This window comes from Enoplosus armatus, chromosome 4 (assembly GCF_043641665.1).
Source record: "Enoplosus armatus isolate fEnoArm2 chromosome 4, fEnoArm2.hap1, whole genome shotgun sequence".
NCBI lineage: Eukaryota > Metazoa > Chordata > Actinopteri > Centrarchiformes > Enoplosidae > Enoplosus > Enoplosus armatus.
In genome coordinates this window covers 21904580-21916690 of record NC_092183.1, presented here as the reverse complement: position 1 = coordinate 21916690, position 12111 = coordinate 21904580, and the positions used below count along the sequence as shown (strand labels likewise).

Sequence of the window (12111 nt, the reverse complement as noted above, 5' to 3'; positions counted from 1 at the left end):
AATGGGCTCAGAGTGAAATGAAATCTTTTTTTTTATTTATTTATTTATTTTTTTCATGTTTCCATTACCTTCTCTTTTCTAATCCATTTAGTGTTTCGAAGGAGTCAACAGTGCTCAGTTTTAGATCCAGGAGGGTGGAGCAGCTGAGGAGGAGGAGGGGAAGGGGTCGGGGCAGGGGGGCGAGGCTGTGGTGAAGGGCTCCGTTCCATCAGAAGAGGCTGGTCAGCGTGGTCTGTGACGGGCTCCGGCACTCGTGGACGTCCATGCCGCCCGGCACCGAGCTGAGCACAGAGGTGACGGTGGGCATGGTGGGGTTGGTCAAGTCTGTCAGGGTGGTGGGGGTGCTGGAGGGGCTCATGGAGGCGTTGGAGATCTCCGAGGCCGGCCCCGACGGAGTCCCGCCCTGCAGCGTGGAGCCGTCGGATGCCTTGTCCACCCCGGTGCTCTCCTGCCGCAGCAGGTTCCTCCTGAACTTGGCTCGGGCGTTTTGGAACCAGACCTGCGGAAGTACGACAACAAAGGGAATCTTGTTACCGCAGGGGCCTAAGGTTAAAGCTTAATGGAACTTTTCCTCTGATATAATCTGTTATCTGATACTGAGTTAAGCTCACACTAGCTCAACAAATGAACACGCAGACACTCAGGGTCACTTCACCAAAACGTCACAAAAAAATTGTTTTTTTGATTTACCTCCAGTATCTGGCCACGCAGATAGTTTTTTGTTTTGAGATGTATGTCTCCACTATTTTGGGGAGCGCACAGCAAGAAAGAATGGCATTTTAAAGATTCTCTTTCGAGAAACAGTGCCCCTGTTGCTCCCACAGAACAAACTGTAAACAGTGTTTCCGTGGTAGTCAGTATTTCTATAATAATACTGATAATTGTTCACTCCAAGTCAAGAGTAACCACGACACGTCTCTCAAAAGACATGTTGGGGTTGAATTACTGTATAGAAATGGAATTTCCCAGTGCTGTTATCACCACAAAAAAAAAATCCACACACCTCCATTATATTGAGTCGGGGGTAGCGGATATCACGCAAATACCACCACCCTAATTACTATGTTGAGTACTTGTCGGTCACCTGTGCTTTAGCATCTCTGAGCCCAGTAACTACAAATCATTTTAGCCTTGACTGCCAACCATTTTCTAAAGCATACTGTTTTTCTCTGTATGGGAGATCCTTACATAAGTTGAATTGAAACGCTAATACAGCGCAGGATTTTCAACTCAGTCCGCACTTGGCATTTGCATTTGCATCGCCACGCCACAATTGTAAAAGTGACACTAATAAAAGCTGAATGATGCTCGCTCTGATCTGATCTGATTATCCTCTGTCTGTCGAGCATGTTTCAAGCAGCATACGACGTGTCTTCATGTTTTCCTGACGAGGACCTTCAGCGGCCGTGTCATACGGAGGAGGACTGGGTGGATGGATGGGTCCGAGTTGATGCAGATCACTGTCTGTTACCGTGACCATGGTCAAACCATAGCCTTAAAGCTGCACCATTACATACAACAATACGTTTTTATATGAACAATGGCTACAATGGTGAATGGAGTCACGGAGAATTATCACCCAAATCTATGGTTCCCCTCAGCAACATTTTACTGTCTTTTAGCTCATTGTTTTGCTTTTGTGGCCCATGACTTTACTGTTTTGGTTCACCCTCACTGCTCTCATAGGGGTCGTCTGATACACTCACTGTACACTACCTGTTCAGCACCAAACTAGCTGGTGGACACAGTGGAGCATTTAGCACCCAAAGAGACGCCTCCTGAGGAGTTGGTGGAGACCAAAACAGAGCTAAAGGGAGAGGGACTTGCTAATGCATTAGCCTTCAGCCAACTTCATATGGCCATAATATGTCAAACCTGTATGGTTAGTTCTGTCTTCAAGTGGCGAAAAAAACGGTTCATGCAGCTTTAATGTGTTTTAACCCAAAATCACGATCTTTCCCTAACCCGAGCCAAAACGTTTTTGTGCCTAAACCTAATCAAATCTCAAACAGTCCCGGCATTTAGTTGGGAGGTATTGACGAATGTTTGGGCTAAAATATGAAAAAATAAAAAAAAATTGATATGGTCCTTGAAACATTTTGATGTCACAGATCCCTAACACAGGCCCACGTTATCTCGTGTCCGTTCAAAGCCTGTTTGCAGATGCTCAGACTGGAGACAAGGACACTTAAAAGAACACTTAAAGAACACAAAGCCGGGGCTGCTCCTCCACTGTCTACAAAAGTTATAAAAACCTTTACTTTTTAAGGCTTGTCAGAGAGAAAGTGCAGTGGTAGCCACAGAAAAAGAAAACCCTTTTCTTTCATGTTTGCGTATGAAAATAAAGAGCGTGGGCTCCCTGTTTCCGTTGATGCTGTGAAAAGATAATAATGGATCTGTCTGTAGTGTGTATGAGGAAAAGCAGCTGTGACTTCAGTTATTATTCTCATATTCGCAATGGCAGTCAAATTAACGGTTTCCTCCTCATTTTGCTGAGGACCCCGAGAACCCGTTCACAAAGGCCGTGCACCCCACTTTTTTGGAATAAGCCTCCTGTTTCTCAATGCCCCTGATGCTAACATATTTTCAATTTTGCATCTAAATTCTTTACACTTAATCCCGGCTCTATCTTTCAGTAAGAAAAGGCAGTGCCTGAGATGAGCCAAGTGTTGGAGCGCCGGAATCATGACGGAGCCATGGGAAAGAGACGGAGGGGAGAAGCGCTTCAGCTGGAATAACATGCATGAAAACTCGAAACGCATCAAAGCAAAATGACTGCTTTGTTTGCTTGCTAGCGTTAATTAAAGCAGTGGGATGATTTTTTTTTTTTTCCCTTCTCAGAGAAAATTTTGATTCAGAAAACCTTTTTGTCTCATTTTTCTTCCTCTCGGTCCCCAAGATAATTTGCTGTCATCTTTTGTGGGAATCAAACGCTCTGTTGTGCTTTTCCCTTTCTACGCGTGTATCTACAGAGCTTCTTTTGTTTTTCATCCCTCAGTCCTCGCCGTAACATCACACTGGCCACTGAAATAGATTACATTTTGTTTTTTTGTTTTTTTCATGGGTTCCTTTCGTTTCCAGGTAATTTTGCACTCCAACATGAACACATACGAATTGACTTTGAACAGTTAGTTTTTTCCTTGAGGAGATTAGAAGCTCGAACTTCTTTTCAGTGCATTCGTTTCTTAATTTCTAGTTAAATTCATTTTTTTGGGGAGAATGGGGATTTTTATATTAATGAGAATAAATAAAAGGAAAGAAAAGAAAGCAAAAGAAAATTCATCTCTGATTTGTTCAGCTTGTTTTTTTAGTTCCCTGAAAGTCTTCCAAGAATTTCACTGGAACGAAGAAAAAAAACAGCACTATCTTAAAATAAAGCAGCTGATTTGGCTTCTTTCGGGAAAACCTCACTTCATATATTTTACACTTGGAAATGGGCTGATTTGCATTGGAGACAAGTGAAATTCCTTCACCCCTTTTGGCATTTGCCTCCTCCTCCTCCTCCCCTGAGTAAAGGAGGCCGCGGTCTCATCTGAAGGGAAAGGCTGCTGTGGTTACCTGCAAGACCCGCTTGGTGAGGCCGGTCTTCTGGGCGAGCTGCTTGAGGTCCTTGGCGTCTGGGTTGTGGTTGATGGCGAAGTAGGACTTCATGGTCCTCAGCTGGTGGTGCTTGAAGGATGTCCGCATGCGCTTGGTCTTCTGACTGGAGCTGTACTGAGAGTCCCGGTCCATGGGCTCGCCGTCATTCTCGTTGCAGCTCAGCGCTGCGGGCCAACGGGGGGGGTGGGACAGGAGAGAAGGGGCTGGTTAGACAGAGGCAACTCTGACCCAATCACTAATCATCCTCATTTTGACGTGTTTAGTCCTTTACTTCTGATCGAACGCTGTAGGGCCTCCCTTCTTTTTCTGACCCCATTTTTCAGGGCCCAGTATTCTCATGACCCCCCTCGGTAATCAAAGCGTATTCACTTTCAGTGTGAAAAGAGCGTAGAATGCGTGCATAGAAATTATATTCTTACATTTCTATTAGATTCTAAATCATCTGAGCGTACTTATTTTTAATATACTGAAGAAGAAAAAAAGCAGGAAAATCAAGAAATCTCCAAAAAAGTCCTACGTGAGGTCCCGACAGCGATGTGCATGAGTGAGAAAGGTAGGCAATGCAAATGTTTAGGTAACAATATATTGAGCGTGGAGCTTAAGGAGAGAGAAAAAGGAGGAAAGAAAGAAAAGGAAAAGGTTTAATGTGTTTGAGGCTGATATTGTGTTGTTTGTTTTGTTGTTGTCCAGCATTTTAACTCTTCAGAAAAATGCTGCAACTTGAATCTTTCCCTTCATCTAAATCCATAAAATGAATCTGATTCCAAGGTGACCTGACAGCTGTTTCTTCCAGCTGCAGATCATCTTCCCCTCTGCACCTCGTCTGTCTGTCTGTCTGTCTGTCTGTCTGTCTACATGTCTTTCTTTCCTGGGAGGAGGTGGAAGCCTGGCTTCAGCAGCAAACACACACACACACACACACACACACACACACACACACACACACACACGGACAAACAACAACACACATGTATTTGTCCCAGCCTGCAAATTTCTTGGCAACACTCAAAGTGTTGCCGCGTGCATAACAGTTCGTGTTCAATATCAGGACGCTGCAAATGATGAATATGAAGTGAGTGAAAACCACCAGAATAACACTTCACTTAATTAGCCCATACACACCAGGCAGAACAAATGCCGCTTTCTGGCCAAAGCATATGCTGCAGCATTTTCACAAAAAAAAAAGCAGCAGTCTGCTTATTGCTTTCTCTTCATCTTCCTCGTCCTCAAATGCAGAGCGGTCTCATTCACAGCACTGACGACTGAGGCCGCCCCCCCTCCCCCCTGCTCCGGGGTCACGCCACATACACGCTCTCAGGTGAGGCTTTTTGATGTTGTTTCTGGCTGGGAACAGAAGAGGGCGCACTGCCTCTTCACTCCTCTCCCGACTCTGCTTCTGATTCATTTGCTTCAGTTTATTTACTAAACAACCACAATGTGGGGAGAAGAAACTCTTCAGTGAGAATGTCTGAAATTAGGCTTCCTTTATCGCTTTTATCTTCATGACGAAGATAAAATTTCTTAAAATTGTCAGAAAGACTGCATTTCCTCAATAGGTGAAGTCATTTGCCTTGCTTTTAGAGCAGCTTCATTTCTATTTCTTTTTTAATTTTCTTCTTTTTCTCTTTTAAATAAAGAAAGCGGTGCTTCGTCTTTCAAGGAGGAATCACTTCATCCAGAAGGCAAAGAAAAGAGAAGGAGCTCGTTTGTATTTGGAAATACAATGATTTCACTTGTTGCAGCAGCTTGTTTAAACTTAACTTAAACTTAAACTTAAAGTTTAGGGGAATGAGAATGGCCATAACTGACAGATCACAACAACAAGAGAAAAAATGTTACTCTTTCTAAGGCTGGTTTTAGATTCTGACACAATGTTTAGTTTGTAATCAACTTGCTTTTTGTGTGAATAATTGGAAGGTTAATTAACTAAAGTCAAAGCATCAAGAAAAAAAAAGAAAAAGAAAAAGAGGTTCCAGCCAGATAATTCTGCTGTAAGAAACTTCTTGTATCCCCCTGCTCTCTCTTCCAGTGAATAACTCATCAAATCACATTGATCTCTCTGGTACACACACCCAGTTTGGCCCGGTCCCAATGCAAAAAGGCTCCAGTAGTGTGTGTGTTTGTGCGTGTGTGTGTGTGGTTGGGAGGGGGGTGGGGTGGGGGTGTTAGGGTCTGTAGATGTCTATGGAGCCTGACAAGTGGAAAAGGGCGAAAGCAAAAGCCGGAACATCAAAAAAACTTTCCTTTTTATCCCCCAAAGAGGACATGGGAGGAAAAAAAAAGGTTTTATAACAGATTGACTAAACTGAAACATGACAGAAAAAAAAAACACGCATCCTTTTTTTTCTTTTTTTTGAAGATTATCATTTGGAAAAATACATGTTAAGTTTTTGTTAAGAATTGTTAGACACTGCCTCAGCTCCTGAAGTCCATGTTAAAACTGCATGAACAGTTCAATCCACACACACACACACACACACACACACACGCACACAAGTTTACAACAGAAACTATGGCCTACAAAACCTCCCACTGTAGCTGTTAGTTAGTTAGTTAGTTAGTTCAACACAAAGTGCACAAAACTCATGACACAATCCTGATAAACACAACTAACTTCCAGCAGGGAGATTATAGGAACGTTACACACACACACACACACACACACGCAAAGAAAACGAATAACACATTACAGTGTTTAAAACTAGCTCTGCCGCTGTGTCAGCGTGGTAAAGTTGCGACAAGGTCCATATAGAAATATTACAGGAATATGAAACTGCGGGGGGAAACACAGATATACTGTGAGGCGCTCCAATGATGAGCACAGCACGCGGGCGCAGTGCAAGCCCCTGCAGGAATGTTAAAACAAAAAAGAAAAAAAGAAAAAAAGAAAAAAAGATGTTTCATTGATGAAGCATGTCGGTCTTAATCAGCTCGTATTCACGCTGTGTGGCTGCTCGCTGGAACTGTGGGGCGAAATGTAGTTTAACAACAGGCAGCGGTGGCGTGTGTTTTGTTTTGTTTTTTTGTTTTTGTTTTCAATTGTTTTCAATTTTGGACTTAATAATAATTATTTATTTTTTTTAAAGTAAAATCGGCATCAAAACAAGATAAGCTCCACTTTATATGCATTATCATTATTATTATTATTATTATTATTATTATTATTATCAACCACATGTCTTTATAAATGTCCTTCTTACCTGCGTTGTATGCGGCCAGCTCGGCCCCAGGCCCGGGGCTTTTCCTCTTCCTGGGCCGGCCTTTCTGCACTGTCCCCACGCCGTTGAAGTAGGATAGTCCGAGCGTGTTGGCCGGGCCCAGGCCTTTGTGCGGCACAACGTCCGCGTGGCTAAAATGTGTCTGATATTCTCCCTGGATGAGAGTCTCAAAGTGCAGCCGACAGTACACCAGACTGTCCTTCATGCCAAAGTGGTCCCCGGTGGTGAGCATCTTGCTGCAGGTGGTGCAGGTGAAGCAGTTGAGGTGGTAGACCAGGTCCCGGGCCCGCATCACCATCTCCGACGCCGAGATTCCCAGGTGGCACCGGGCGCACCTCTGCACCGAAAATCTTCTGCGGACAACACAGAAACCTCATCAGCGGCTGGACTCGGAGCCCGGCAGGCCTGCCTAACCCAAAGTACCTGTGATGCGCCCTCACACGAGGGCACCCGAACTTTTACGCACTTGGAAAACACAGCGCATTAACTTTTCCCTGCGCACTAATGAGGTGAACCTAAAGTTAGACAGATGCCTGCATCGATCTGCCGATATTGTGGTGTAATGAAAAATGGATGTCAGCCGATTTTCAGGGCTTTAAACAAAACCTGACGCGGGGTTTTGATATTTTCACGTTTGTGACATGAGGAAAAGTGCTCATTGTGAGAGCCAGTGTTTCCCAAAGCCTCCCTGTCAGTGATTGGTGGGGGCAGTGGTGGAGGTGGAGGTGGGGGGGGGGGGGGGGGGGGGGGCAGCTCTCCCCTAGAGAACTGCTAAACCTAAAAGTGGCTATTTCATTATCTGGGTTTCAGTGGAGTGGAGAGTTTTAGCACCACAGGCAGTGTGGTATTAATCCTTTCTTTCTTTTCCCTACACTGTGCAGTCTATGACAGGAGCACGTGCATACCATGGGACTATCTATGGCATGAAAACAGTAATAAAAAAAAATTAGTAATGATAATAATAATACTTATTATTATTATTGCACCAAATATTAGCCAAAAAAATGTCAGCATCCGTTTATACAAATCCATATTATCAGGAGAGAAGCTTTGACAAAGAAATATTATAGAAATATTGTTTCTTAACTGTTAAATAAATCAGATTTCACTGACGCATTGTAGACTGTTTTAAAATATGCCCCCCCCCCCCCCTCATGTCATGTGTGGTGCTACTTTAACTACATGAGAGGACAAATACTCATTCAAATCATCACTAGTATCATTTGAAACACATATTTAGCCTCGTGAGTCCTAAACACTGTCAGACACCGGTTACATCGGGGTGGACCGTGGTGGGGTGGTGGGGTGGGGGTGGGGGGGGGGGGCTCCAGGCCCTGTGCGCCCTCCTACCTGTAGTAGTCCTCCTTGCAGTAGATGCTGCCGTCCTTGCTGAAGCAGGTGAGCTCCGACTCCAGGTTCAGCTTGCACTCGCAGCACTTGAGGCAGCGCATGTGCCACTGCTTGTCCACGGCCAGCAGGTAGTAGCGGTCCGCGATCTTCCTGCCGCAGCCGGCGCACAGGGCCACGCGCTCGCTGGTCATGCACGGCATGGACTGCAGGAGAGGGCACGGGGACACGGCGTCAGGACATGATGTCGGAAGGGGTGCAAGTGAAATGAGTCCTGATAGCACTAACGTCACGTCATCGTGGCACGAGAGAGGAAATAAAACCATATGAAATCCTGGAAAGCCAGAAGGCTCGTCTGCTCGCTTTATTATAGATTATTATTGGAACATTATGAGGGAGATACAGCCTCGGTGCAGAGGGCCACAGCCAACAAGTCACACAGGAGAGGATTATAGAAATATTGTAAAGAAATATGGTTTTTAAAATGTAATAATACATGTAATAACATGAATATTATAATGATATTAAAATACAATTGTGGGTCGAACAAATGCAATTCAGTGAGAAAATGTAAATGCAAACTCCCTTCTACGACCACAGTGTGAGAAATGAAAAACATTATGGGAATACTTTCTGTTAGATTAAAGGAGGTTGTTGGCTAAAAGTACTCTGCAGTGAATACTATGAATTAGTACACTATAAAAGGAATATTAGGTCAGCATTGTAATATTTCTGATGGTGCCAACCAACAGCAGCAGGTCCAAAAAGAACTCAAGTCGTTTTACATACTATTAAGAACCATTAAGTATTTACTCATTGAATTATTATTATTATTATTATTATTACTATTATTAAGTTATTTTTAGTGGAGGGCATCAGTGATATCTGTGCTGTTAATGTCTCCTAATAATAATTATAATAATAGTATTCATGTTAATTAAAGGTGCGACCACAAACAAAAGGGCGATGCTACAGGACTGTCATTAAATGTCATTTTCAGAAGAGGCCTGCAAAATAGACACATACACGCGCGCGCGCGCGCGCGTTACCCCTCCACAAAATAAATTGCCAAATTAAAGATGGAAGCAGCGTTCAAATGTGCATTTTCCTCCACGTTTCCAACACTCTCTCGTTTTTGCTTTTATTTATTTTATTCCTGAACTTTCCAATCGTTCGATTTGTGCGTTGTTGTTGTTTTTTTTTTTTGTTGTTTTTTTTTTTATCGATTTGTAATAACTGTTAAAAAAAAAATAGAAAAGAAAAACAATCTAACGCCACGTGTCGTTTTTTTTCTTCTTCTCCCAATTAGGATAAAAACGTCCACTTTGGCTTTTGCTGTTAATGTTTGAGTCTTTTATTTTTGTTGAGCCATCTGAAATCTAGTGTGAATGTGCGCTGTGTTGTCCACGTTTAACGTGTGTTTTTGAACGCACCATAAAAAAGCCACATTTAGGGAAACCAAGAGCAGAGTTTTTCAGAACATATGTTATCTCTCTTTTTGTTGCTCCCTTTGAATAATCGTGCAGCTTGTTCAGCTCGTTGAAGCTTTGCTGGGACTCAAAGAAGTTTTGGATGAGACAGTGGCTTGCAGACATCACAGCGTATAGGCCTTTTGGAGGAAGTTTGCCGGCCTGAGAGGCGTTTAAAAAACAACCCAGAGACAGGCTGATTTGTTGGACAGTGTTTTTTTTTCTTTTTCTGTGTGAATTGAAAGAAGAAAAAAATTAAAAAGAAGAAGAAGAAGAAGAAGAAGAAGAAGAAGAAGAAGAAGAAGCGTTGAGAGCTGAATCAAAGTGCTTGGAGCTGTGAGGAGTGCAGCCACTGTCACATGTTTCCAGGCTGCCATGCTGGCCGCGCTAACAAGCCGACAGGGGCCAAAAAGGAATCTCTCCTACCGTCTCTGACTCCCCCATATCGATGGCCGAGCTGATGGCCGCTGACTCGCTCTTTCCTCTCCGGTCCATTTCTTCCACCACGCCGTGCACGTCGCCTCCGGGGAGGCCGTGGAAAAGCATCGTTGCCGCAGAGGGGAGGATGTTGTAGCTGTTCTCTTCGGATCTGCAAGCCAAGATGTCCATCAGAGGCAAAACCCGGCGCGGGTGATAGTGCCACTCAGAATTCTCGTCCTTTCCAGCTTTCCCTTTCTTGCCGTGACAAGTGAGAAATCCAGACCAGGGAGGAAAAAATATGAGGGAAAAATTGGACACGTGTTCTCCACACTACGTCTCATCTGCCAATGGAAACCGTCATCCGAATCTCTGCAGCTCTCATTATTAATAAGATATGATTAATTCATAAATAACCGCACGGATTCCGGTTCTCTCGCTGGAATCTATTTCTCTCTCAGGTATGATATTATTTCTCTGTTATTGCCGATTGCTCTTTTTATATTTTCTTTTCCATTTGCGGTGAATAAACATACCAACTATGGAAGCCCCCGCTGCATGGGTCTCGGCAGCCGATGCTTCCTCCTCGCCGGGAGTAATATTTCAGGATTTCGACAGTGTGCAAGGCATTGGTAAATGTCCCCCCCCCCCCCACCCCCGTCTTTTCTTTTTCTTTTTTCCTGCAAAACAATAAGTAACTCTGTACAATTTGACACTGCCAAAGCAGGGCAGCAGCCTTCTAGTGCACCACAGTCAGACAGAAGAAGAAGAAGAACAAAAAAAAAAAAGATATGTCCAAAAACAAAAAGCTGACAAGGAGCCTGAGAGAAAGGCGTCCTCCCCTCCTCCAGGTTCAGCAGTCCAAGTTGGTGCCTACAGCAGCTGATGTTTTTTTTTCTGTCGCTCAAACTACTTTTGCTTTTGCAGAGGAAAAAAACAAAAAAACAAAAAACAAAAAACAAAACACAAACAGCCTTTACAAAAAATCCCGCCGGCCGTTTTGGAGAAGCAGCTTTCCTTTACAGTGGTCTGTTTAGTTAATGTTTTGTCTCTTGCCAAGGAGGCTGCATGCATGTGCGTAACAGCAGAAGAGGAGGAGTTGGCTTTACGTTGACTGATGATAGGCGACTGTTCGCTGGCCCCCCAAAACCGCCGTTCCTCCTTCTCAGGTCCCGGTTGGACTCTCCGCTCCTTATCAACGGGGCCCTGTTGCGTCACGACGCACCATTTATGTTCATTGGCTGCTCCGCCGCCGCCGAACTGTTATACTTTCGCCGAGCGCTCTGAAAGAGCAGCAGCCCCTCTCCGCCTCCGTTACGCGCGGGTCCACGGGCCACCGTTCTCCATCAACTGTCCGTCCGAGGCTGCGGTTCGAAAGGTCCGTTTTAAGAGAGACGGGGAGAAGAGTCCGAGCCGGGGGAGAGTTCCAGTCCTCTGAGGTGTTTGGAGCTGCCTGTCTGCCTGCCTGCCTGAGCGCAACCGAGGAGGTCTGCCGGGACCTGTACTCAAGTGACGCACAGAGAGGGTTCCACACTGTTGCTGCTCACAGCCGCTCCAAGGCACCAAAAAAGGGTTCTGCACAGAACCTGCAGGGGGTGGGCAAAACTGCACCAAGTCTCCCAAGTCAGCCATAAAATAAAGAATCGGGCAGCTTTTCATTTTTTAATTCGAGTTTTGTGTGTGTGTGTGTGTGTGTGTGTGTGTGTGTGTTGTCTTGTTTTGTTTGATCAAAAACAAAAGAGACAAAACTGAAACAAAACAAACAAACAAAAAACAACAACAACTTTGACTTATCCATGGCCTTCATTGTATGTGGAAGGTGTAAATTGGGCTAATTTCAACTCAGAACTCAGCATCCAGCTGAAAGCAAATGTTGGTGGTAAAGATCGAAAAGGAAAAAAGGCCCTTAAAACGCCACGAGCAAATTCCATCATCAAAACCAACCAAATGGAAGGAAAATAACGCGAGAATATCAAGCACCAAATATGAGGAGAACTTTATCGAATATGGGGGTGGGGGGTGGGGGGGGGGGGGGGGGTTGTTTAAAGGCAGCATTGGTG

The 12111-nt window shown here is 44.4% G+C and overlaps 1 protein-coding gene across 2 annotated transcripts; it reads right to left on the bottom strand.

The window, feature by feature from the left end:
• Positions 1-208: 208 nt before the first annotated feature.
• lhx2b (LIM homeobox 2b) lies at positions 209-10243 on the bottom strand. Of its 2 annotated transcripts, none has more exons than XM_070904412.1 (5): positions 10061-10243; positions 8169-8371; positions 6776-7171; positions 3559-3757; positions 209-499 (listed from the first exon to the last, which is right to left on the bottom strand). In XM_070904412.1, exons 1-5 carry the CDS (start codon positions 10241-10243, stop codon positions 209-211), a joined length of 1272 nt encoding a protein of 423 aa, XP_070760513.1. The 2 variants fall into 2 exon arrangements, with proteins under 2 accessions (XP_070760513.1, XP_070760514.1); XM_070904413.1 differs by having other exon boundaries at positions 3559-3764; positions 6801-7171.
• Between the last annotated feature and the right edge of the window lie 1868 nt (positions 10244-12111).